Source organism: Otolemur garnettii, unplaced genomic scaffold (genome assembly GCF_000181295.1).
Source record: "Otolemur garnettii isolate 467f Iridium unplaced genomic scaffold, OtoGar3 scaffold00109, whole genome shotgun sequence".
Lineage (NCBI taxonomy): Eukaryota > Metazoa > Chordata > Mammalia > Primates > Galagidae > Otolemur > Otolemur garnettii.
In genome coordinates this window covers 1,447,532-1,472,933 of record NW_003852504.1, presented here as the reverse complement: position 1 = coordinate 1,472,933, position 25,402 = coordinate 1,447,532, and the positions used below count along the sequence as shown (strand labels likewise).

The 25,402-nt window shown below is 45.8% G+C and overlaps 1 protein-coding gene and 1 pseudogene across 1 annotated transcript in view; one reads left to right on the top strand and one right to left on the bottom strand.

Annotated features, from left to right (window-relative positions):
- Positions 1 to 14,011, bottom strand: part of XPNPEP2 (X-prolyl aminopeptidase 2) — a 28,530-nt gene extending 14,519 nt beyond the window's left edge. Inside the window, exons 1-11 of the mRNA XM_003796930.3 lie at positions 13,963 to 14,011; positions 11,409 to 11,482; positions 9,867 to 9,977; positions 8,612 to 8,675; positions 7,499 to 7,603; positions 7,168 to 7,254; positions 6,189 to 6,335; positions 2,679 to 2,780; positions 1,948 to 2,029; positions 1,446 to 1,641; positions 537 to 626 (exon numbers count right to left, since the gene is read on the bottom strand). Of these exons, the coding sequence (XP_003796978.1) occupies positions 537 to 626; positions 1,446 to 1,641; positions 1,948 to 2,029; positions 2,679 to 2,780; positions 6,189 to 6,335; positions 7,168 to 7,254; positions 7,499 to 7,603; positions 8,612 to 8,675; positions 9,867 to 9,977; positions 11,409 to 11,482; positions 13,963 to 14,011 (1,107 nt within the window). The remainder of the gene's footprint in view (positions 1 to 536; positions 627 to 1,445; positions 1,642 to 1,947; positions 2,030 to 2,678; positions 2,781 to 6,188; positions 6,336 to 7,167; positions 7,255 to 7,498; positions 7,604 to 8,611; positions 8,676 to 9,866; positions 9,978 to 11,408; positions 11,483 to 13,962) is intronic.
- Positions 14,012 to 17,009: 2,998 nt separating this feature from the next.
- Positions 17,010 to 20,680, top strand: LOC100952538 (annotated as a pseudogene).
- Positions 20,681 to 25,402: the final 4,722 nt, after the last annotated feature.

Genomic DNA, 25,402 nt, shown 5'->3' with positions numbered 1-25,402 from the left:
AAAAAAAAAAAAGAAAAAGAGGTTTGGCATCCATACCTCAGTGGTTAGGGCACCAGTCACCTACACCAGGGGTAGTGGGTTCAAACCCAGCCTGAGCCTGCTAAACAAACCACCACCACCACCAACAAAATAGCTGGGCATTGTGGTGGGCGCCTATAGTCCCAGCTACTTGGGAGGCTGAGGTAAGAGGATCTCTTGAGCTCAAGAGTTTGAGGTTGCTGTGAGCTATGATGCTATGATACTCTACAGAGGGCGATAAAGTGAGACTGTCTCAAAAAGAGAGAGAGAGATGAAGTGACTTGCTCAAGGTCACCTAGCTAGGAAGTGAGTGGAGCTGGGATTTGAACTTAAGACACTTTAGCTTAGGGGCCCACACTCCTAACCACTGTAGTATACTGGGAGAGAGGGGTAAAGCGCAGGTGTCTGCTTCTTTGCTTCATTGAGGGTCTTCTTCAGACTGCTTTGGAAAGCTTTTCCTTTCTAACTCATCAGATCAGGAGCTCCCACAGGCCACATTTGCCTGGATGTGGACTTACGTGGCTGGCCTTGAGGAGGGCCTGCTCCTTGCTGTTCTTCACCGCCTTGGTTGTCATCACTGGAGAGTAGGTGTCTGTCACGAGTTTCTCCTGTTGGGGACAGAGAGTAGGAGGAGGCAAGGAGGGGTCTGGGAGCACCCTCCAGGGCACAGTGGTGTTTTCAAAGGACTGACAGGAAGCCCCAGCTGAGGTGAGACTCACCACCCTATTGTGGTGCTGCCCTCTCCTCTGTGTGCCTTCCGGCTAGCAGGTCTTTCCTAGTCTTCCATGTACTACTTATCCTCCCTTCCTCCAGGAGGCCTCCTTGATTACTACTGCCCTGCTTGGCAGCTCATTCCCTGCCTCTGGATGCCATCAGTGCTCTGGGAGCCATCAGAGTCTGGCTTTCATTAATCGATGGGCCGGTCTGACAGTGCAAGTTTCCGATACACATCATAATAGCTACCATTTTTTGAGTGCCAGCTGTGTGTCAGCCCACTGGGCTTTATGTGCATTGTCTCCTTTAAATATCTACAGAGCAACTCCAATGAGTTTGGGACTTACTGCTGTTTTACAGGTGAGGAAACAGGTCTAGATTGGCTAAGTCACTTGTCCAAGGCCATTGCACAGCCATTTAGGGGCAGAGCTAGGATTCAATGTCAGGGCTGGCTGACTCTGAGGCCTCTGTTAAGCCAGGCCTGTACTCCTTCTAGCCTCCTCAACAATTTTATAAGCTCTCTGTGGACAGATATACCTGTTTCCTCTTCATTCATCTACTCCCACTGGGGCCTAAAAGGAAAGTCACTGTACAATTGTTGACTGATCAGGTGACTGAATGGCTGAGGGCCTTCGGACCTGAGTTTTGGTTGAGATTTATCTGGCCTGGAGGAGGTTTTGTGTCTGGCATGGGCTGAGGCCCTGCAAACCCACCTTCGGTATCACTTCATAGAGCCCATATGTGGTATAGCTGGTCCCGATCCAGATCCTCACATCTCCTGAGGCATAGGTCTGGATGCTGTCACGAACTTGGCTGTAATCCTCAAGTTGCACACACATGGGGCCTGTGCAGCTGGAGTTCAGGTACCTCAGGGTCTCGGAGCTAAAACGACTCTTGTTTACAAATAACCTAGGTGGGGAGGGAAGACCAGGAGGGCCTAAGGATCTGTTTAGAGCAACAGAAAGGAGTAGAGACAGACAGTCTCTTTGCTCCTGGGGGTAAAAAGATGCCAGCACCAGGCGGCCAAGCAGACAGATTTGGGATTCAATGGGAACAGAGGTCAAGGGGTCAGGAAAAGCTAACAGGTCCTACAAGGGCAGACACCAAACCCATGGGGAGCCCCAAGACTATATGTTACGGCAGGGTTGGTGGTGGGGCAGCGAGAGGGTGGAATTTGGTAGAAGTTCATGACAGCAAGCCAAGGAGGAGCTGTACCTGATGGAGGAGTCTGTGAGCAGTGTGTAGGAATAGAAGAAGGGGTTATAGGGGATGTCATTGCTGCGAAGGTTGAAGAGCCCTGGGAAGAGAATTGATGGGGACTATCTGAGGCTGTTTTGCAAGGAACAAGCATTTCTGACATCCTTGCCTCGCTGTTTGACCCCAAGAGATTGTGAGCAGTGCAATCATGCAGGGGTAGAGCATCATCTAGCTCTGCATGTTTCTCAGTCTTTGGGGGGATCTTTGAGATGCCAGTGAGAGCTATGGACCCTACTCCCCCCCTAAAAATGCACACACTTTCGTGGGTTCCCAGAATATCTAGGCTCGCCATACGGATTATGCAAGAAGCCTGGAGCCATGCTGGGACAAAGTAGAGTCACACTAGTTGCTAAAGCTGAGCGTGGGAGTGCCCTGGGATAGTGGCCAGGTTGCTGGAAGGTGTTTGCTGGTCCTCATCTCCTTAATGAGATAGGGACACTTTGCCAGTGTGGTTAGTCCATTCCTCCTATGGCCTGTGGACTGGCCCCAGCTTGCTCATGGCTCCCTGGTCTCCTTCTGTAGACAAGAGCTTCTGTCCCCTTATCCTTCCTATAGGCTGTGGCCATGGAGCTCTCAGGAACTGGAAGGTTCATAGTGGTTTGGGGGAGAGCTCTGTGTTGCAGGGCCCAGGAGGCTTGAGGTGTTGAGGAGACCCAGTTGCCCACCCATTTCTGCAAATCCACACTCACAGGCTGTCTCATCAAGTGCTGACAGGAGAACAGCAGTCGGGGCCTTGAGATGGTTCTGCATCTGGCTTCGGATGTTGGATACCTTCTCCTGCCAAGTGTTCCCTAGAAGCGAAGGAGACAGAAGAAAGCATAAGTGACACACCTTGCCTTTGGTACTTAGGTCCTGGAAGGGCTCTCCTAGGGTAACAGTTTTCTGTTAGGAAAAGAAATCAGTAGAACCTTTTCTTTAAACAAACTCTTACTTGTGTAGTCATTAATTTCATGGGCTCTGGACTCAGACGGGGCCCAAATCTTTACTTTGACATTAGTAGCTGGGTGACCTTGGGTAAATTACTTAACCCCTCTGTGTCTCACTTTGTGCATCTGTAAAATGGGAATGGAGTATAATAGTATCTACCTCAACAGGATTGTTGTGAAGATCAAACAAATATTTAATATTTGTAAAGTACGCCAAGTGGCGTCTTGGTAAATTGTTAAGTTTTGTATAACTTTCTGATAGATAACTAAGCATGCAAAGCAGAGATCAGGAGAGTAGCCCTAGTTGAAGGGCAAAGGGATGGGGCTGGGGCCATGTTCAAGCCTCTCCCCTGTAGTAATCTCAGTACTTACTAAGCCATGGGTACTAGGCTAAGCACTTCATGAACATTGTTTTAATTCTTACTTGCTCCATTCTACAGATTAAGGAAACTATGGCTTTAGAGACAGGTAAAGTGACTTGTCTAGGGTTTCATAGATATAAGGGGTGGAGCTGGGTTTGAAACCAGGTCTGTCTGACTGCATGGCCCACACTCTTAATGCACACTGGCACTGCCCTGTTTTGCTAACATTGTCAGTCTCCCAGCCTGTCATTTCTAGGATGCTTGTATCCGGTTCCAGGACTTTAGCTTTCATCTTCTATCTCTGCCCTCTGCAAGTCATATAAAGAGACCGCTCCTGGGCAAGGCTAGGAATTTGCTGGAAGAAGGCCACAAGCATTAAGGGTCCTACTTGGGTCCAGATATGAATATAAATAATGCCATTAGAAAACTTTATATAAGCAAGTGAACCTATCCAATGTGAAGCAAAGCTTTGGGTATGATGCATTTTTAAGGTTTATTTTCTTGTGGTAAAATACACATAAGATAAAATATATCACTTTAACCTTTTTAAAGTGTACAATTCAGTGGTTTTAAGTACATTGACAAAGTTGTGCAACCATCACCGCTATCTAATTCTAGAACATTTTCATCATCCCAAAAGGAAACCCTGTACCCATTAAGGAGTCACTCCCATTTCCCCCTCCCCCCAGCCCTAGGAAATCACTAGTCTCTGTGGATCTGCCAAGGCTGGATATTTCATATAAATGGAATTGTACACTACGTGGACCGCCCTCATTGGCTTCTTTTACTTGGAATTATGTTTTCTTTTTCTTTTCTTTCTTTCTTTTTTTTTTTTTTTTGAGACAGAGTTTCACTATGTCGCCCTTGATAGAGTGCCGTGGCCTCACAGCTCAGCAACCTCAAACTCTTGGGATTAAGCGATTCTCTTGCCTCAGCCTGCCAAGTAGCTGGGGACTACAGGTACTTGCCACATTGCCTGGCTCTTTTTTATTGCAGTTGTCATTGTTGTTTAGCTGGCCCAGATTGGGTTTGAACCACCACCCTTGGTGTTTGTGGCTGGTACCGAAACCACTGTGCTACGGGCACCACGTCTGGAATTGTGTTTTCAAGGTTCATGAATATGAAAAACTTTTGAGGAAACAAATGAAACCAAATGTAGATGGTCTGATGCATGCAGGTATCTTTGAGTAGCTAACTGTTCATGCTCTGTCCTTTGCACTCCTCCCTCCCCCTTTAAAACCTACAAGTGGCTGGGGAGGAAATCTCCCTCATCTCTACAAGCTTACTGAAGCTGAACTCTGATCTTGGGCTTCCAAGTCCAAACTCCAGATGGCTTTTTCTTGAAGACTAGCGGCTTCTGATGACTTGGCATCCCCTCACTTATGGGAAGTGACAAAACCCATGCATTGTCTCCCAATCCCAGGAAGGATTTTCTCTTTTATTGTCTCCCTGTCCTGGCATAACTATGACCTTCTTTGTCTGAATGAGTTTTATTTATGATTTAACAATCTTGGATAGAAAGTTTCTTTAAAAATGGTGTCAAAATGCAGAAAGAAAATGACACGAAGGCTATGTTAACCAGTTTGATGGAAGTGTTTCGGATTGTGTGTGAAAACCCCACACCGTACCCCAGAAGTGCATTTAGTGCATTAATGTACATAGTTACCATTCAATTAAAAAAAAAAAAGAAAAGAAAAGATGCAGAAAGAATGATTCTGCAAGTTATTTCAGAACAGATAAGGACAACTGAACACAATTTTCACTTGTTTCACCATAGCTGCTATTTTGAAATTTCCCTCCTGTTTTTTTGATTCCTTTCCAAACAAGAAATGTGTGTGCACTCGCATATGGAAAGGGACTTCTTGGATTGTCCAATGGCCCTAGGAATCCAGCTACTGGCTCATTCAGAATTTCTGGGGGGATGAGGTAGTTAATAGCCAAGACACTGATTCATAATCAGTTGCCTAGTCCTGATCAGGATTTCAGTTGTGACTTACAAAAATCATATGGCATACTGTCCTTTGATGACATATTTAGAAGGTGTCAATAAGGTTAAGGTTATTGATGTCAGATTTTTCTGGATCAGTTAACTTTCCTTTGTGGTCTAGCACAACCTGAGCTCTAGGCTGGGTGTAGTGCCTCACGCCTATAATCCTACCACTCTGAGAGGTTAGGCAGGAGGATTTCTTGAGGTCAGGAGTTTGAAACCAACCTGAGCCAAACAAAGCAAGATCATGTCTCTATTAAAAATGGAAAAATTGGCTGGGCACTATGGCAGGTACCTGTAGTCCCAGCTACTTGGAAGGCTGAGGCAGGAGGATTGCTTAAACTCAGGAGTCTGAAGTTGCTATGAGCTAGCCTGATAGCACTCTAGCCTGTGCAATGGAGTGAGACTCTGTCTCTAAAACAAACAAAACCTGATCTCTAATCTGTGCCATAGGCTGACCTCAAACTTAGTTATTTCCTTTTTCCCAGGCCCACCTGACCCCAGCCATCTCACTAAATTCCTCATCACAGGGTACCCAGAAGTTTAAGTGATTCAGTATAAACCAGTCTCCACTACTAGATAAGACACTCACAGCAGGTTCTTTTTCCTTTGAAAAGGGCATTTTTTCCCCATCTTTCTCTGGCTCCCTTTTTGCCCCTTCTCCTGTTCCATCTTGCGTCTAACTCTAACACTCATTAATCCAGCATTTTCTAATTATGGTCTGAGGACCTTTGGACTCAGATTCCTGGTGGGAGGGGGCCTAGAAATATGCACACAGTTTAAACAAGCATCCACGGTACCTCGGTTAGGTATGCAAGCCATTGATCGCTTTGATACCACTGATGATGAATTTTTCAGCCTAAAGAGCAGCAGCCAGACCTGTGTTGCTGCAAGTTAGGAAAGAGAACTGGCTTGTGGAATCACCTGTGAACGCCTCCTGCAGGGCATAAATGGGCTGGCTTGGAAACAGGGGCCTCTCTGACCCCCACACCAGGTCCACAAGGTTGACCGTGATGGACACCAGCTGTCTGTTAGAGCCTTGGAGGGCCAGGTCATAACTTTTCCAGGAGTCTGCAGAGACAGGAAGGAGTCACTAGTTCCCTGCCCATTTATACCTCAGGAAAAAATTGAGATTTAAGTGAAATACTGATTCCCTCTGCCTCCCATTCCTCCTGGCAACTCAGCCGCACTGAGCCTGCCCAGCATCCCAGCCCTCCTAGAAAGTATACCCCATGCCAGGTTGTACCCCTCAGAACTGCCCTGAGCCCCCACCCCAATGCTGGCCACCACTAATAGGCTTAGCTTGTCTTTTTCAGTGCCAATGGCTGTGATTGGTCTTTCTTTCCAGTACTAACCATTTTAACAGGGCTTCAATATCACAGTCCAGAGAAATGATGGTGTTCAGGCCATTGGACAGGCTGGCAAAGAAGCCAGTTCTTTTAGTACACATTCATGAGGACTCTGTCTTTAGGGGTGTGGGCTGGCCAGCTATCTGGGGCTCTGGAGCTCAGGGAACTATATTCTCAGGGGTGATTTTTTTACTCAGAAGCCCTCTCAGCTCCTCTGACTCTTCTAAGCCACTTTCCAGAAGAGGGCAACCAACTGATTCTAGCACCATAATTAGTAGACTTTCAGAGCACAGAGGAGGGTTTGGGGTTATTCATCTACTAGATTTTAATGATGCTCTATGTCTTCTCGGTTCGGTTTCTGCACTCATAAATTTAAAAATATTTGTACTCGTTCTTTTAAATATATTTTAATTACACAATCCATAAATACATTCTTGTTGCAAAACATTCTGCAACCACAACTTTAAATACTCTGTCTTTATCGTCCTACCACCCCTTTTTCCAAGGTCCATTTCTTTACATGGACAAATCCAGGGACGGAGGGAAGAACATACCGATAGACAAGAGGAAGGGGTCAAAGCCCACACGTCCTCCAGCAGGAATCTCAGTGAGGAGCCAAATAACAATGGGATTGGTGCCAACTAAGAGAAAGACAGGAAAGAACACAGAGATCACCTCTAGAGCCAGCCTCTTAGGCTCTCCAGCCAGGGCTCTGACCATGTGTATTCTCCTTGATATCAGCCTCTAAGGTCAGGGATGGCCTCAAATTTCCCAAGCTTCCTGGAGGGGCCCAGCAGGGCCTTTGCATACACCCCCTCACCTACACCTTCCTGAATCTAGTCTGGGTTCCAGGGCTTGGGGAACAAATCTGTGTGGCCCTTCTACCTTCCTTATGGAGTTCCCAGTTGCAGTCCATCTGCCGCTCAGCCTGAGTCCAGTAGCGACTGTCGGTCCAGAGAGCTGCTTTCCCCATGGTCACCACTGCGGTTCCTGAGGCAGAACAGAGAAACTTGGAGGTGAGGGTGAAAGTGAGAAATACAGCCTTAACTGGTGGATGGGCAGTATAGTGCCAGTTTTGACAGTGTCACAAGGGGTCTCTGGAAAGGGTTTCTCTCCTCCATGGGAAAGAAGTAAGGCAGAAGATGTTAAAAAGAGCCTTGAGGGGAAGCTGGCAGAAAGAGCATTCTGAATCAGGCAGCTCTGCTTTGTGTTGAGGGCCTCTTGAGGGGGCTATGAAGACTTTCAGCAGGAGAGGTGGGATCTGCTTTTGTTATTCTGAAAGAGCCAATGTTGCATGCATGTGCTCTCAGGAAAGATGGGACTCAGTGTCAAGATCTGGTGGCTGATAGGGATGCTAACTCAAAGGCTTAGCTGAGGATTGGTGGGGACAAAAAAACCACCGACTTTGTAGAAGGGCCTGTGATGGGCAACTCACAGCAGTTTCAAGCCCAAGGAGAAACGTTTGAAGATCAGTGAGGGAAGCATGGATTTTATTCAAGGTGTCAAGAATAGGATGGGAGGTGCCCTCAGCAACTGTGACATTGTCAAGGTCCTCTATGTCTTGTATTTCACTGGTCATGCAAGTAATGTTGTCCATAAAAGGACCAGCAAAGTAAAATTTTGTGCCCAAATGAGCCATCACGTGATGGGCATCAGAGGGCCCTTTTAGTGGCTAGATGTGGAAGTAGCAACTATCTCAGAAATGGCGCCCAAGGATTGCTGGGCTGGGCCTGGCTGTGGCATTGGCAATGAGCATGGGAAGGAAGCCAGGGGCATCATTTGTCTTCTGCACAGAAATGTGGCCAGTGGGCTACAGGATGTTTGGCCTGATGGTTTTGAGATGGTGCAAGAGAAGCAGAGAGAGAGAGAGTAGAAGGGGCCTTTGGACTGTAGGTTCTGGGGTCCTGGCTGCTGAGGAACTCTCCATGCCAGGTCCTCTGTGACCACCTCTGGGCATACCAACAGAAGTGATAGGGCTGGGTAATTGATGGCTGTCACCTGCAGACCCAGTAAAGCCTGTAATCCAGTCACGTCTCTTGTCAGGTGTGCCAAGGTACTCGTTCTAGGAAATAAACACCATCATTAGCCTTTTTGTGGAGTCAGACCCTGCATAAAAGAACTCCAACCACATCCCAGTTCTTTCTGTCAGTCAGCTCCAGCCAGTCCTACAAGACCAAACACACTGGGCGCCATTTCCCAGAAGCCCTCTGTAACTCTCCCACCCCAGCCCTCAGTGTCTTCCCTTACTTTGAACAACTATATTTCTTGGAGTCCAGACTCCACTGTCTAGCACTGGACTCAGTGGTACATTGGGCTTTTCTGAAAAGCAGTCATGTCACCCCAACCAGAATGCAAATTCCATGCAGTCTAGGATTCTGTCTGTTGGTTCCTTTGGGTTCTCCTTTTCACTCCCCCTCCACAGTCTAGTACAGTATGCGGGGTACATCGTACATAACTTCTGCAGAGGGCTTTACACGCTGTTGTATTTTGATCCTATAATTCTTAGAGACAAATCTCATTATTCCCATTTTGCAGAAGAGAAGGTTAAAACTCTGAGAAGTTCAGATACTTACCTAAGGATCTTAGCCCTTACCAGCAGGAATTTGAAAGTTCAAGCAAGTTCATTGATACTGAAAATGCCTTCTCTTCCCACTGGGCTAGTGTTGGAAAGGAGGATGGGGAGAGGGGGTGGGTGGAGGTAGAGCCAATGATGGGAAAGTATGTGATGGTAGACAGAGGAGCTGCTTTGGGAAAAGCACTTCTTGTTCAGACCATCTTATTTCCTGTTTGCCCTCCCCCCATAACCTATACCCCATACTAGCATAGTCCAAGACTCTGGATCATTCCACTGCTCTATTCTACAAGTCATGGGGAGGACTGGGCTGGAAAGGAGCATGGAGTTCTTCCAACCTCCTAGGACAGGGATGTTCTAAACATTCATTCTGGAGCTGCCATCTAGGAATTGATCAAAATTGATTCCGAGGTTGTTGATATTTTCATTCTTTGAGGTCAAGGACATTTGGCAATGTCCCACCTCCTATGTAAAGGGATACATTTTTTCAGTTGCCCCCAAACTACTGTACCCAAGCTCTCCACTTCCTTTCTTTTGCCTGTTAAATTTTTTTCTCTGAAAAACAAAACGAAACAAAAATCCCTTTTCTGCCTTCATTTTCTGAGTCTTAACAGCTCCTGACTGTGGTCTGTGTTCACAGGCCCACCCATGGTCGGGGGAGGCGGGCCATCCCTTACTTACCATGTGGGCATCTGTGTCTGGGATGATGTAGGCAGAGAGATTCTGGGTCTGCAACTGCTGGCGGAGGGCTGTGAGCCGCACTGTGGTATTGACCACAGTGACTGGAAGGTACTGACAGATGACAGGAAGACACCAAGACACACACAAACAGATACACACATTGCTTAGAGAAAATGACACCTGGGCCTCCAGCCTCAGAGGAGCCACCAGCCTCTCCTGAGGCAGGGTGTGGGGGTAATTAGGCTGGCTTGGCCTGGGAAGGGATGGAGCAACAAGTGATGTTAGGGGTTCATCTAGATTAAGGTGCCTAAGCTGAGTGGAGATAGAGGTGTGGAAGAGCTTGGAGAAGGACCCTTTGTGACAGTAATGAGGCCTGAGCTCCAGCCCTGGGCCACAGGAATGGTCCCTCTGCAGATACATTGTAGTAGAGTTGCCAGATTTAGCAGCTAAAAACACAGTATGCCCACCCAGTTACATTTGAATTTCAAATGAACAATGAATAATGCCCTAATATAAGTATATCCCATGCACTATTTGGGACATACTTATAACAAAATATTATTTGTTATTTGAAATTCAGATGTAACGAGTGTCCTGTATTTGATCTGGCAACCCTACCTTGGGGGCTTTTACAGGTTGCCACCCACGGTCCCAGATGGCAAAAGAGAGGGAATGACTATCCCCAGCAGTTTGAGACTTTGCCCAGAAAGATCCTCTCCAAGCCAGACATTTCTTTAAAGCCTGTTTTATGTTTAAAATGAAAAGCATGTTTTTGTTTGTTTTGCTTTGCCTTCTACTCAACGATATATCCATTTGTTTTAATATAAAAGTCATGTGTTTTGCCCACCCGCCTGCCTGGCCCATAAAGTTGACACGGCTAACAGAAACTGTGTTTGCCCTGTGGCTCAGGGTACTGCTGGCACGACAGGCCCTGCTTGGCCCATCTCTGGTTGTGCAAAGAACCAGCCTGGTCTCTACCTAGGAGCTTGTTACCTGATTCCTTCTGGCTCCAACCTACCGGTCTGAACCTACTGGTGTGAACCCTGGGCCTCCCCCTCTTGCCCGTCCCTGTGCTCTTCTGGCCCTGTCTTTTTCCCTCCTCTCTCCTGCACACTCTCTTTGCTGTTACCATTGTCTTTTCTTTCCTCCCATCCTCCTCCTGCCTCTGCCTAGCCTCCCCCAAAAGCCAGCTAGGGGGCTCTCACCCTCCTCTCTCTTCCCTCCTCCCTTGTCCCTCCTCCCTCTTCCCTCCAGCTGTCCAGGCCCAGGAGGGGCAGAAGCAAATCACAGAAGCAAATAATGTGCTGTGGGAATGAGTGGTCAGGAAGGGAGGGCACCGAGGGCGGAGGGATGGGGGAAGGAGGCAGGAAGGGGGGAGGTGTTAGACACCTGAGAGGATGTTGCCCACCCTAATAGAAGTTAATAAGAAATAGGAACCCCTGAGTCCAGAAATTAGGAGAAAGCCTGGTGAAGGGAGAGGCCAGCAAATGAGTCAATGGGGGATGGAGAGGATGAGGGGGCAGGGCGGGAGCAGGACCTCACCGGGGGGCTGATGGAACAGTTTCTCACATCCTCTTCTCCAAGGTCTGCTGGCTTTGGGTGGCCCCAGGCACAAGCTAGAAGCCAGGAGAAAAGTCTGTGATCATTTAGAGACCAGATAGTTCTTAGAGAGTGCAGGGACATCTTCCCTCAGCTTTCCTCCTCCACTCCGCAGGGCCTCCATCCTTTGAAACACTCAGTGCTGGCCAATTCCACTTGAGGATAAAAATAATCACATTTCATAGGAAATCAGGCTGAATTGGATGTCACCCTGGGTCACAATCAAAGAAATTTGTTTCATAGACAAATGATTGCCACTTTTGGATGGTTTTAGTGCTCATTAAATCAAGTTTTTTGTCTAATCTAATTGGGTCCTTTCAGGGTCTGCTGAAGTGGAAAAGTTGTGTGTAAATTAAATTTTTGTAACCAAATTTTCTTTGAATGCTCTAGAGGATCTCATTAAATAGTCACTCCCACTTTAGTTTTAGTCTCCTAGAAATATAACTTTAGGTTTACTTAAATCCAAAGCCTACTCGTACCATTTCTTACCATCTAAATCTCTATCATTCCAGTCTCATTTTCAATAGTACATAAGACAGAGCTCTCAGTCTGACATCATCACCTGGCAGAAAAAGGTAGATTGCTTAGCATTTAATGAACTCAGCAATTGATCTATAGAATCTCATTTGATACTGGCAACAGCCCTATGAGGCGAGTATTATTGTTCACTTCCTGCAGAGGGGGAAGCCAAGGCCCAGACAGGTTCGGTAACTTGCCCAAATCTTGCCACCATAAGTCAATAGTAAAGAGGGGTTTGAACCCAGGCCATTTTAATACAAAAGAGCGGGATGTCCTTTCTGTACTCCCATCCTTCCTAGCATGGGAGGTGGGCCTGGAAAGGGTGGTGGCCATAGAAGAAACAGAGTATATAACACCTAGTTTCCAATTTGGGCTCTGCCCCAAATCTGGTGTGACTCAAGGACAGCTACTCAATATTTATTCAGCAAGCATTTATTTTTTGTTAAAATTTTTATTGTTTTGCCATTCTTTTCTTTTTTCCTTTTTTTTTTTTGAGACAAAGTCTTACTCTGTTGCTCTTGGTGAGAGTGCTGTGGCATCATAGCTCACAACAACGTCAAACTCTTGGGCTCAAGCTATCCTGCCTCAGCCTCTCGAGAAGCTGGGACTATAGGTGCCCACCACAATGCCCAGCTAGTTTTTCTATTTTTAATAGAGATATGGTCTTGCTCTTGCTCAGACTGGTCTCTAACTCCTGAACTCAAGCAATCCACCCACCTTGGCTTCCTAGAATGCTAGGATTACAGCCATGAGCCATTGTGCCAGCTGGAGCAAACATTTCCTAAGTGCATACGTACTATGTGCCAGGTACTGAGCTAGGTCCTCCAGGTTCTAAGCCTCTGGATAAGAGAGATTGGATCATATGAAGTCCCTTCCCTGACAGTTCAGTGGTCTCTGATACTCCTGGCCTCTGACACCCCTGCCTTTTAGGGGGGATTTCCCTAGAGAGAAATGGGGGCCTGAGTCTGGGGAAGATAATACACTTTAACTTTCTGAGTGGGTTGAACCACAGATGGAAGGAGGGTGGCTGGGGTCTAACACCATGAATGCTTGGCTTTGTCTTGGTCTCATAAACTTAAGGAGCAGATGTGACCCGTATTGTTCATTTAAGAAAATGAATATACGTTTCCATAGGAATGGATCTTTGGCAAAATGGTGGCACTAAGATGTCCACATAAGAAGCAGGACATAGTCAACTCATGTCCTTCTGGACACTAAGATCTGCACAGGGCCTGGCACTGGGGTGGTGCTCAGAAAGTGAGCACTGAGTGATTGAGCAGGGTCCTGCTGACAGCAAATAGAAGGGAGGCTGGGATGGAGGCACGGAGCTGGGCACCTAGTTGAGGACAAATGGGGCACTATAGGGGTGAAAGACTCCTTCACTGATCAAATTTTAATTAGATTCCCCCTAACTCTCGTCTCCATCTTGACCTTGGCCTTCTGCATCTGTCCTGCCCTTGCTGGGTCTGCAGTGGCAGAATCTTGCTAAGTCAGTTCAGAGAACCCCCTGTCCTTGATATCTGGTCATGCTGGCCTGCTTTCAGCAAGAATCCTATTAAGTTGGTTTAGCCAGAATCCCCCTTGCCCTTCTTGTCTCCTCTTAGTAATTTTCTGCTCACTAACCCATTCATTCTGCTCACTGGGTATAAATCCCCAGAGATCTTTGCTGCCTGTGGAGTTGTCCCCCACACCTCTCTCCTATTATAATGCCCTATTGGAGTAGTCTTGAATAAAGTTCTCTGTATCATTTTAACAAGTGCTATAATACTTTTTTCTTTAACAGCAGGAAATGGAAAGCTGTCAAACCAAACTCAACCCAAGTGGCAAAGGTCCCAAAGACTGGCCCTGAAGTTTATCCTTTCCAAGACAGACAGGGAGACCAAGAAAACAGACACCTAGCCCCCAGCCCTACTCCAACCCTTTCTGAGCCCAGAGGGGAGGCAGATGGGCTCTCCAGGACAGGCCCGGATGCACATACCACAGAGGAGGACCAGCCAGGGACAGCAGCCCCAGTGAGCCCGGGCCATGGGGTCTCCAGATGCCAGTGCTGGGAGGATGAAGGGATTGGGGAGAGAGGGAAGGCTGTCTCCCTGGCCTCTTCCTCTAGGCTTTTCCTGTGTAGGAGCAGGCAGAGGGAGGGAGTTGGTGATGAGAAGGAGATGTCCAGCCCCTCTGGTGTTTTGTTTCTGAGAGCTCTGTGAGCCAGTATGGGCCGAGCCTTGAACTGCCCCAGGGAAGACTGTGCAAGGCTCCTAGTCTTCTAGATAGGGTGTGAGCCCGCCCCGGGCAGAGTCCAAAGATCCCTGAGACAGAGGCATAACAGCTGGGCTCAATCAGCCTGTTTTTCCCAGCTTCCCCTTCAGCTGTCCAGCCCTAGCCATTTACAAATTCTGACCCCCTCTTCCCAGCAAGCTGTTTCCCATTAGCTCCCCCATCCTAGGCTCTGGCTATAGCTCTGCTTTTGCTTTGGGCTGGATACTTGCACCCCTTCCCTCCTTCTCGGAGGTAGCCTGTCTCAGAAAAAGCCAGCACCCGCTCTTTCTCTGTATGCCTGGGAAGCCCCTCCATATCCCTTGGGGAAGTTGGTTGCAGCTGGAGAGTTACTTTCTTGAGCTGAGGTGAATCCCTTCGGGAGAGTCCGTACTGTAAAAATGCCAACAGCTTTTCCCTTGGGATCCTGGGAGTCTCATTGAACGGTACACTCTACACTCTGGGAAACCCGAGTTATTAGGGCCATTCACACACAGAACAGATGGAAGATCCAAAGATGCCCCTATTTGGAAGGGTCAGGAGATGTTACTGAAAAGAGAAAAAGATTCAGAAAGGGGAGTTAGGGTGCTCTGAGAAGACGAATGCCTGGAAATGCCCTTCCTGCCACGGCTTCTAGTTTTGTTTACACTGCAGTTTGGGTCAGTGCTAAACAGCATGACCCCCTATGAGGGAAGTAAAGAAGCTGAAGCCAGCCTGTCTTCACACCTCACCACGTCAGAGGCAGCATGTGGCACCAGCACCGAGGCAGCTCCTAGTAAATGCTCTCTAGAACCCTAACTCTTTGGATTCAAGGAGGGCAATGTCCCAGAGAGGAATGTCTTTAAAAGACAAATGGAACCTGTAGACAGAGGTCCTCTCACATAGCCTGGAGGATCCCAGAGGCAAACTGCCCATTCCTTTGGATTTTGTTTTTAATGCATTTAAATTCTGTTTGTGTCCACAAAGTTGAAAGATAGCAACTTTTGCATGGGCGCAGTGGCTCACGCCTATAATCCCAGCACTCTGGGAGGCCGAGGTGGGTGGATTGCTTGAGCTCAGGGGTGCAAGATCAGCCTGAGCAAGGGCGAGACCACGTCTCTACTGAAAATAGAAAAACTAGCCAGGTGTGGTGGGCTCCTACAGGAGCTACTCAGGAGGCTGAGTCAAGAGAATTACTTGAGCCCAAGAGTTTGAGGTTGCTGTGAGCTATGACACATGGCACTCTACTGAGGGTGACAAAGTGAGACTCTGTCTCAAAAAAAAAAGAAAAGAAAGATAGCAGATTTCAATAATCCATTCAAGAATGAAAAAAATAGGTTGTTTTGAAGAGGAAAAGAAGACCTCCATGGGACTTCTTGAAGAGGTGGAGTCAGAATGAGTGAGAAGGCTCAGTGAACTCCATTGTCGGGAATAAAAGCAGAGGGCAGAAGCCCACAGCCTCAGAGGACAGCCAGAGACAAGGACTGCGAAGAGTCATTCTGTGACTGTTGAAGGTCCTGTTCTCTTTTTCCCTGTCTTCTTGCTCTCCCGTTTTCCAGAACTGGTGATGAAGTTACTCCCTGAGACCAGAGGCCTAGGAAGTGCCACCTCAAAGGTCCTCGCCTCCTCTGTGCACTGTATCAGCCACCCTGAAGGTCAAATAAGATTAGGTAGGGGAGGGCCTCTGAAGACAAGCCTAGGAACACATCGACTCAGGAGCCGGTCGGGCTGGGTTTCAATCCCAGCTCTGTCACTCACTAGCTGTGTGGTCCTGGGCAAGTGACTTCACATCATTCAATCAGTTTCCCTGCCTGTGATAGAGGTAATAATAATGCTAACTTCTTAGGGGTGTGATGAGGATTAAATGGGTTTAATGTTTGTGATGATCCCAGAACATTCCTCACGGAGAGTAAAGAATTAAATGCCATACAACTATTAGTTAACTCAAATATGTACTAGAACTAAAGCCAGTCTCATCTGTACCTTGTTCTTTCTGTCCCTGGCACTCAACACTGCTGAAATGGCAGTTAATGTTAAAGCAAAGATCAGCCAGGCTGAAGGGCCAGCCTCAGAAAAAAACAAACGGAATGGGATCCCTCCCCCATATTCTAGACTCTGCCCTGGGATGGTCCCCATGCAGTATTCAGCCCTCTGGTTTCATCCCCCAAGTCCCTCCCTTGCCCTTGGTGGCAAAGATGATTTCACCTGCCTTTGCCCTCAGATTCCACCTTATCTTGAAACCACTATCTTTATTCTCATCAGTTGAGACGGGAACTTGTTGGCAATAAACCTGAAGTGGAAAGAGATGACTCAGGATGGGGAAAGTTGAGTGGCCAAGAGTCCTTGCATCAGAGTTGTTTGGAGGACCTGTGAGACCCCAGAGTCTCACTGTGGTCTGCTCGGGCAGCTGACTTCTGCTCATTTGAGTTTTTGATCCAAAGCAAGCATAAAGGCCCAATTCTGAATTGGAGAAGTTGTTCCTCAGGATCCCTCCTGTCTATGCCTCTTTTTTTGTACTCTCATCCCACCCAGGCTTGACACTCTGACTCCCTACCTGGGTCTGCCCTCTCTGGGCACCAGTGCCTGCTCAGCTTTCATCAGAATGCACCCATCCAACATGCATGTTCTCCAGTCAGATGACAACTGCCACGAGCCCTGAATCACAGCCCAGATCATAATAACAACCCATTTCATGTGTGTAAATGAGAAAATACATATAAAGTTACAAGAATGCAAGGAGCTTTAGCCCCAGGGTCACAAGTGGCTTTGCTGTAAGAGCTTCTGAGAAGGTGGAACATGGAGAAAGGCCAGGACAAGGGAGGTGAGGGCCAGCAGTGGGGTGAACCTTGGCAGGAGAGGCACAGAGATGGCACTGCTCACAGGGAAGGCTAGTAGGCTGGAGGTAGATTAGTGGCGATGGTATAAAGAGTAGCCTGAGGGAGCACAAACAAGCAGCCTCATGGCCTGGAATAGCCCATGGCAATGAGAATGTCAGAGACCCAAGGGGGCTGTGAGTACTGCAAAGCGCCCCCTGAGGATGTCCCAAGATACTGAGGATGAAGGTGGGAAAGGAGACCTGAGATTTTGCAGTTCTGCAGGTGAGAAGGAGACTTGTGGACTAGTACATTTTACATCTAGGTGTTAATATGACCCCAGAGGCTGAGGGATTGGAGACCTTTGGCCTTGGGGACACAGTATGTGACCACCACTTCCAAAGCCCTTCATGCACTCCCATCAGGTTCCACCATCCCATGCAGGTGGGGGTCAGGCAAGATCCTCACTGGCAGGAGAGGAAACATGCTTTGTCAGGTCCAAGTTAATCTGGCCTGGCTGAGACTCAAATCTGTGTGTGGGGAATTTCAAAACCTGCACTCTTTCCACTGTGCCTCACCGACACCCCTATCTCATCCCGCTGCCCTTAGGATAAAATTCAATCTCATTAGCTCAATGGCCAAGGCCTTTCACTCTGGATACATCCCATTACCCAGATCTTCCTGTCCACATTCTCCCCATCCATTAAAGTCCAGCTCGAAAGTCACCTCATCCACCAAGTTCCAACCACCTCAAATTCATCCTTCCATCCCTGAGGGCTCCCATAACATTTTATTTGAGCTTCTATTTTCAAAGTCTCATACTGACCTTTTGCTTTATTGACTCCTTTCTTGGGCTACAAATCACTAAGGGCAAAATCCTGCTTTTATAAGTGCTTGTATCCATCAAAGCATCCAGGACACAGCCCAGCAGAAAGTGGGCTCAACACAAGCTTGTTGAGTTGATGTCAAACCCCAATAATGTGTGGCCCAGTCTCTCCACCCTTAACCTAAAGGGAATTCTCTGAATGGGGGGCAGATTTTCCAGTCCTAAGAAATCTGATGTGGTGCTGCTGGGTGCCTCTTCTTTCACAGGGGAGGGACAAGAGTTTGTTGCATGAAAGCTGATCTTTGGTGCTATGTGTCCCAGGACCTCTCTGTCCAGACATCCAGGCAGCAGGGAAGGGGCTGTCATCCCTCAGGGAGAAAGTTGGGTGTCCCTTTGCTATGGTTGGTGGATCTAGTGGCCAGCTCCTTTCCAGAAACTCTCTGTTGTCCACAGCTTCTCTTCCTCCTCATGGAAATCAATAGATGATTATGGTCTAGGACCTTTGTTATCAAAACTCACTGGGATTGGCTGGAGGCCCACATGGGCTAGTTAGCTTGGTTCACTTTTGTGGTTACAGACTGAGTGAGATCCAAAGCCCAGCCAGGTGTGTCACAAAACTGTGCTGCCTCCTCAGGGACCTTGCACTGAGGATGTGTGGGTGGCTAGGGCATCACTGGGGCTCACCAAGATTCCTTTGATTCTACTCAAGCCTCTGTTTGGTAGTCTTTGGGAGCTCTCCCAACCATTCGTCTTCTTCAGGAGACTGATCTCCTTACTTCTCAGCCATCTATGCCCCTTTCACCATTCCCAAGTACTCTTTTTTCCAGATGTCAATATAGTTCATTCCTGCACTTCATTCAGACATCTGTTCAAATGTTACCTCTGCAGAGAGGCCTTTCCTGATCTCATTGTTTAAATAGTGCCCCCATCATTCTTTATCCCTTATTCTGTTTTAGTTATTCTTCAGAGCATTTGCCTGACATTATTATTATTATTTTTTTGAGACAGAGTTTCACTCTGTTGCCCTAGGTACAGTGCTGTGGTGACATCATAGCTCACAACAACCACAATCTCTTAGGCTCAAGCAATCCTCTTGCAGCAGCCTCCCAAGTAGCTGGGACTACAGACAAACACTACCACACTTGGCTAGTTTGTCTATTTTTAGTACAGACAAGGTCTTGCTTTTGCTCAGGCTAGTCTTGAACTCCTGAGCTCAAGCTATCCACTCACCTCAGCCTCCCAGAGTGCTAAGATTATAGGTCTGAGCCACTATGCCTGGCCTACCTAACATTATACTACATATCTATTTATTTTTGTCCACTGCCCTATCCTAGGGCCTAGAATACTGCCTAGAGCTTAGTACTCATAAATATTTGTTGGATGTGAGCCCCAGGGCATTTGATCTATCTGCCTTCTCCATAGGAGAATATATCTCGATTCTATGGGTTGAGGTCACTCCAAATGCATGATATCCAACCTCAGACGGCCTCTTGATGCTTCTTGCCAATCATTTTTCTCGTTCGGAGTCAGCTTGCTCATTGCTCTTGTAGGTGATTCCAAACCTTTATGCTTGTTCTTAATTCCCTATCCTGCTTGGATTTTATAACCAGTAGACATATAGGTTGTTTCTGAATTTACATTATTATAAACAAGAGCAATGAAAATACAGGCACATGATGCAATGGTACATTTCAAAACTATTAAGAAATGAGTATAATTGTGATGGATGTGTTAGTTCAATGTAAGCATTTCACATTGTATATAGAAGCAGTACCCTAAACCCCATTAATGCATCAATGTACAAAGTTATGATTTAATAAAAAATAATTTTAAAAAAAGAAAATACATGCAGATGTGGAAGGATTTCTTTGGATGATCCATATCTAGAAGTAGAAATGTGTACTTTTTCATTTCAATAGATTTTCCAAATTGCCTGCCAAGAAAAGCTATACCACTTCACACTCCTACCAACAGGGTATGCAAACCTTACAGGCCAGGAGACAGCGGCATGACATATTCAAAGTGCTAAATAAAAAAAAAAAATCTTAATCCTGGAATATTATATCCTACAAAAATATCCTTCAAACAGGAAGGAGAAATGAGGGATTTTGTCAACACCACACCTGCCCTACAAGAAATGCTAAAGCAAGTCTTTCAATCTGAAAGAAAAGGACATTGAGGAACAACAAGAAATCACCTGAACGTATAAAACTTACTGGTAACAGCAAGTATACAAATATGGAATACCTTATCACTGTAATTGTGGTGTATAAACCATTCATAACTTTAATAAGAAGGCTAAGGTTTCTGCGGGCCTCCTGGCCCAGTGTGGACCATTGTGTGGGCTCCTCTTGCCTTTAGTGGGTGCAGCTTGTCCATGTAGGCAACAGTGCTTCTGAGTAGGGCAACCAGAGCCCTGTGAGTGCCATGGGGCCAGCTGCCATTAAGGAGACTCAGATATAGAAAGCAAACCATTGGTGATATCGAAGCAGAAAACTGAGGTGTTATGTGGGGTCCTCACCCAGGTGGTGTGCATAGCCTTCAGCAGTCACATCCTGGTGGTGGTGACCCAGTTTGGGAAGCTGGGTACTCTGGTCTGCCTGCAACCCAGCAACGTGGCCAGCGACTTCAGAAAACCAGTGCTCACAACAAAAGTCCTTCTTGGGCAGGATGAGCCTCTCATCCATGTCTTTGCAAAGAACTTAGCAGCGTTTGTGTCTCAAGAAGCAGGAAACAGAACGGTCCTGCTAGCCATGGCCATGAAGGACAAAAGCATGGAGGGCGTTAAAGCCTTGAAAGAGATGATCCGTGTTCGCCAAGTGTGGTGACCTGGAGTCAGCAGCCACAAGCTGTCCAGAAAGACCAATTGGAAACGCAGACATTCACTCGGTGACTCGAAGACACTCCTCCCATCATAGCAGAGGGAAGAACTTTATCTGGCTTTAGCATTTGAAGCCAGAAAAAATATTCATGTCTCAGGCAGATTTTTACTCTGATTGGTTAATTATATCTGTGTGTGGAGGGGAGAAGTGGAATGTGTCTTGTGAGTCATAAATGGTTCTCCCTGGGGGCCAGATAGTTGTTTATATTTGGTGTTTTTTTCTAAGTCATACTTATTTACAGCTGCCCAAAGCCGTGTGGTGGCTATTAAAAACACAGGCTGAGACCAAAAAAAAAAAAAAAAAAGCTAAAGCTAAAAGAAAATATCAAAAATAATAACTACAACAACTTTTTAAGAGCTAAATAGTATAAAAAGGTATTAATGGAAACAACAAAAAGTCAAAAAGTGAAGCAGGGATGGAGTTAAAGTGTAGAGTTCTTTTAGCTTTCTCTTTGCTTGTTTGTTTTTTTGTAAGCAGAGTTAAGCTATCATCTGTTTAAAACAATTTATTTTTTTTGCAAGCCTCCCAGTAAGCTTAAATCAAAAAAACCTACAATAGATGCACAAAAAATGAAAAATAAGTAGTTAAAACACACTACCAGAGAAAATCACTTTTATACAAAGAAGGGAAGGAAGAAAGAAAGAGAGGACCACAGCAATAACAAAAAAATCCAGAAATCAAATAACAACATGGCAGAAGTAAGTCCTTACCTGTCAATAATAACGTTGAATATAAATGGATTACATTCTCTAGTTAAAAAACAGGGTGGCTGATTGAATTAAAAAAAAAAAAAAGAACCAGGACCCAACTATATGCTGCCTATAAGGAACCCACATCACCTATAAAGATACACATACACTGAAAGTGGAGGGATGAGAAAGGTTTTTACATACAACAGAAAACCAAAAAGAACAGGAATAGCTTTACTTATACCAGATAAAATAGACTATAAACCAAAGCCTGGAAGAAGAAACAAGATGTCGTTATACATAGAATGATAAAAGAGTCAATTCAGCAAGAGAATGTAACACTTCTGAATATCTATGCACCTAACACTGGAGCTCCCAAGTATATAAAGTAAGCATTAATAAATCTAAAGAGAGAGATAGATGCGATACAGTAATAGTAGGGGACTATAACACCCCACTCAGTAACGAGCCATCATCCAGATAGGATATCAACAAAGAAAGAGCATAGTTAAACTACATACTAGACCAAATAGACCTAACTGACATTTACAGGACTTTTCACACAACTGCTGCAGAATACACATTCTTTTCTTTTTTTTTTTTTTGTTTGAGATGGAGCCTCAAGCTATCCCCCTGGGTAGAGTGCCATGGCATCACACTCACAGCAACCTCCAACTCCTGGGCTCAAGCGAGTCTCCGGCCTCAGCCTCCCAAGTAGCTGGGACCACAGGCGCCCGCCACAACGCCCAGCCATTTTTTGGTTGCAGCCATCATTGTTGTTTGGGGGGCCTGGGCTGGGGATTCGAACCCGCCACCATAGGTGTATGTGGCTGGCGCCTTAGCCTTTTGAGCCACAGGCGCTGAGCCTACACATTCTTTTCTTTATCATGTGGAACATTCTTCCAACATAACCATGTCTTAGGCCACAAAACAAATGTGAATAAATTTAAAAAGTAGAAATTGTATCAAGTATCTTTTCTGACCACAATAAGAATTAAACTAGAAATCAATAACAAGAGGAACCTTGGAAACTTCACAAACACATGGAAATTAAAGAACATGCTCCTGAAGGACCAGTGGGCCGATGAAAAAACTAAGGAAATTTAAAAAATCTCTTTAAGCAAATGAAAATGGAAACATAACAGACCAAAAGCTATAAATGCCTCCATCAAAAAAGTAAGAAAGACTTTAGATAAACAACCTAACAATGCACCTCAAAGAACTAGAAGACCAAGAACAAACCAAATCCAAGATTCATAGAAGGAAAGAAATAATAAAGATCAGAAAAGAAATGAATGAAATTGAGACAAAAAAATTACATAAGATCAATAAAATGAAAAGTTGACTTTTTAAAAAGATAAACAAAATCAACAAACCTTTGGATTAAGAAAAAAGAGAGAAGACCCAAATAAATAACATCAGAAATTAAAAATAAGACATAACTGAGAGCACAGAAATACAAAGTGTTATTAATGACTGTTATGAGCATTATGAATTATGAACAACTATATGTCAACAAACTGAAAAACCTAGAATAAATAAATGAATTCCTGGATACATACAATCGACAAAGATTTAACCATGAAGAAGTAGAAAACTTCAATAAACAAGTAACAAGTAACAAGATCAAAGCCATAACATAATAAAAAGTCTCTTAACAAAGAAAAGCCCATGACCTGATGTATTCACTGCTGAATTCTGCCAAACACTTAAAGAAGAACTAATACAATGATTTTTGTTTTTGTAAATTGCTAAATTTTAGGGTTTTTTTTTATTATTACATTGCAGTAGATAACCAGAACGAAATCTATTCTACTTACAAAATCTATTCTAGAGAACTGTTTTGAGGGCAAAACCTCTTTGTGGGAGTTGACCTAGGAGAACTATTCCTCTCTTGAAACTCTCCTTTGACTTCCTTGACAATTGTTCCTGGTTCAACTCCTGTATTTCTGGTTGCTGCTGCTTAGTTTTCCCTCCTCCATTCCTTTTATATTTTTCCCCCCTTTAGTATTGATGTTCCAGCCTCAGCCCTCTTCTTTTCTGATGAATCACACTCTCCCTGAAAAAAATCACCTATTCCAAGTTGACACCAGCCCACACACCTCTTTACTGAGCTATGGTCTCATAAAACCAATTGCCTACTGACCATCTCTACCTGGATGTTTCACATTCAGTATGTCTAAAAAGGATCTCTTCATTTTCCACACATTCCAACATGTTCCTATCCACATAGTTGCTGAAGCCAGAATTCTGAGGGCCATTTCAGACCCCTTCTTCTTCTCTGCCTCAACACTCAGTCACCATGTCTTCTCAAGCCTACCTCCTAAATGCACATAAAGAGTATCACTTCCTGGGCTTACTGTCCTGGACTATTGCCACAAACCCTAACTGGTTTGTCTTTCTCCACTTTGTTCCTCTCTAAACTACCCTCCATATCATGGCCAGTGGTTAAAAACATGGGGTTTAAAAATATATAGATCTGTTTTTTTTTTTTTTTAAACAGAGTTTTACTTTGTCACCCTCGGTAGAGTGCCATAGTGTCATACCTCACAGCAACCTCAAAATCTTGGGTTCAAAGGATCCTCTTGCCTCAGCCTCCCAAGTAGCTGGGACTATAGGTACCCACCACAGCACCTGGCTATTTTTAGAGATGGAGCCTTGCTCTTGCTCAGGCTGGTCTTGAACTCCTGAGCTCAAGAGATCCACCTGCCTCAACCTCCCAGAATGCCAGGATTGCAGGTGTGAGCCACTGCGCTGGGCTATAGATCAGTTTTGAATGTCCCATCTTTGCCATTGCTGGCTCTGTGACCTTGCATAAGACATTTACTTTTCAGAGTCTCAATTTCTTCCTCTGTAAAATGAGGATAATAATAATTTTACTTACTTTCAAGGTTGGTGCCAGGATTTAATAAGATAATGCATGGGGAACATTTTGCACAGTGCCCAACACACAGAAAACAGTAAATGATTGTGGAATGTTTGAGAAGGGGGTTTAGATGAGATTATGGGTGGCTCTAGCAGCTCACCTTATTTGCTGAAGATAACAGCTCCAAACTCATGGACCACATCAGCTGTGATGTGGCTTGGCTATGTTGGATCTGAATAGGGAGGACTGCTCATTTGTGTACATTAAGGGGGAGCATGGATATTATGTATTCCTGGCATGAGAGGCAGCTAAGACCTAGAAAACTTGATAGGTCCTTGGAAACGGACTTAAATCAGCCCAACTGGAGCTAGCACATCTGGAGCCAGACAGCAGAGGGCAGCAAAGGTTGATGTGATTCACAGTTTCCCAGGTTAGGGGGAGGAGAACCTAAAGGAAGAACTTGAAGTCCTAATGCCAGGGGGAATTAGCTAGGGGTGCTGTCCAGAGAATAGCTGTGCTCTTAGGCTCACCCTCTCTTAGGGCCTGGGATAAAGATGGTTAAGAAAATAGGGCAGCTTGGGGAGGGAGGAAGAGGCTAGAATTTAGGGGTGGAAACCGAGTGAGTTGGGATTTTTACAAAATATATTAAGGTAAATGCGTGTATCCATTTTATGTCTATTTAGCCTTTTCTCTCTTCTAGGAGTCTCAGTGGTCCTTCTAGAGGCAGAGCTCTCAGTTGGGGACCTCAGAGGGCAGAAACAGGTAGGGACCACATCTACATCTACAAGGTTTGGATAAAAGAACCCTCAGGTAGGGTGGTGCCTATGGCTCAAAAGGGTAGGGTGCCGGCCCCATATGCTGGAGGTGGCGGGTTCAAGCCCAGCCTTGGCCAAAAAAAAGGAAAAAAGACATCTCAGGCTCATGAGGAAACTGAGGCCCAGAGAAAGAAAATGACTTGCCTAAAGTCATATAGTTCCAATTAAGAGTGAAAGCCAAGGCTCGGCGCCTGTGGCTCAAGCGGCTAAGGCGCCAGCCACATACACCTAAGGTGGCGGGTTCCAATCCCCAGCCCGGGCCCGCCAAACAACGATGGCTGCAACCAAAAAATGGCCG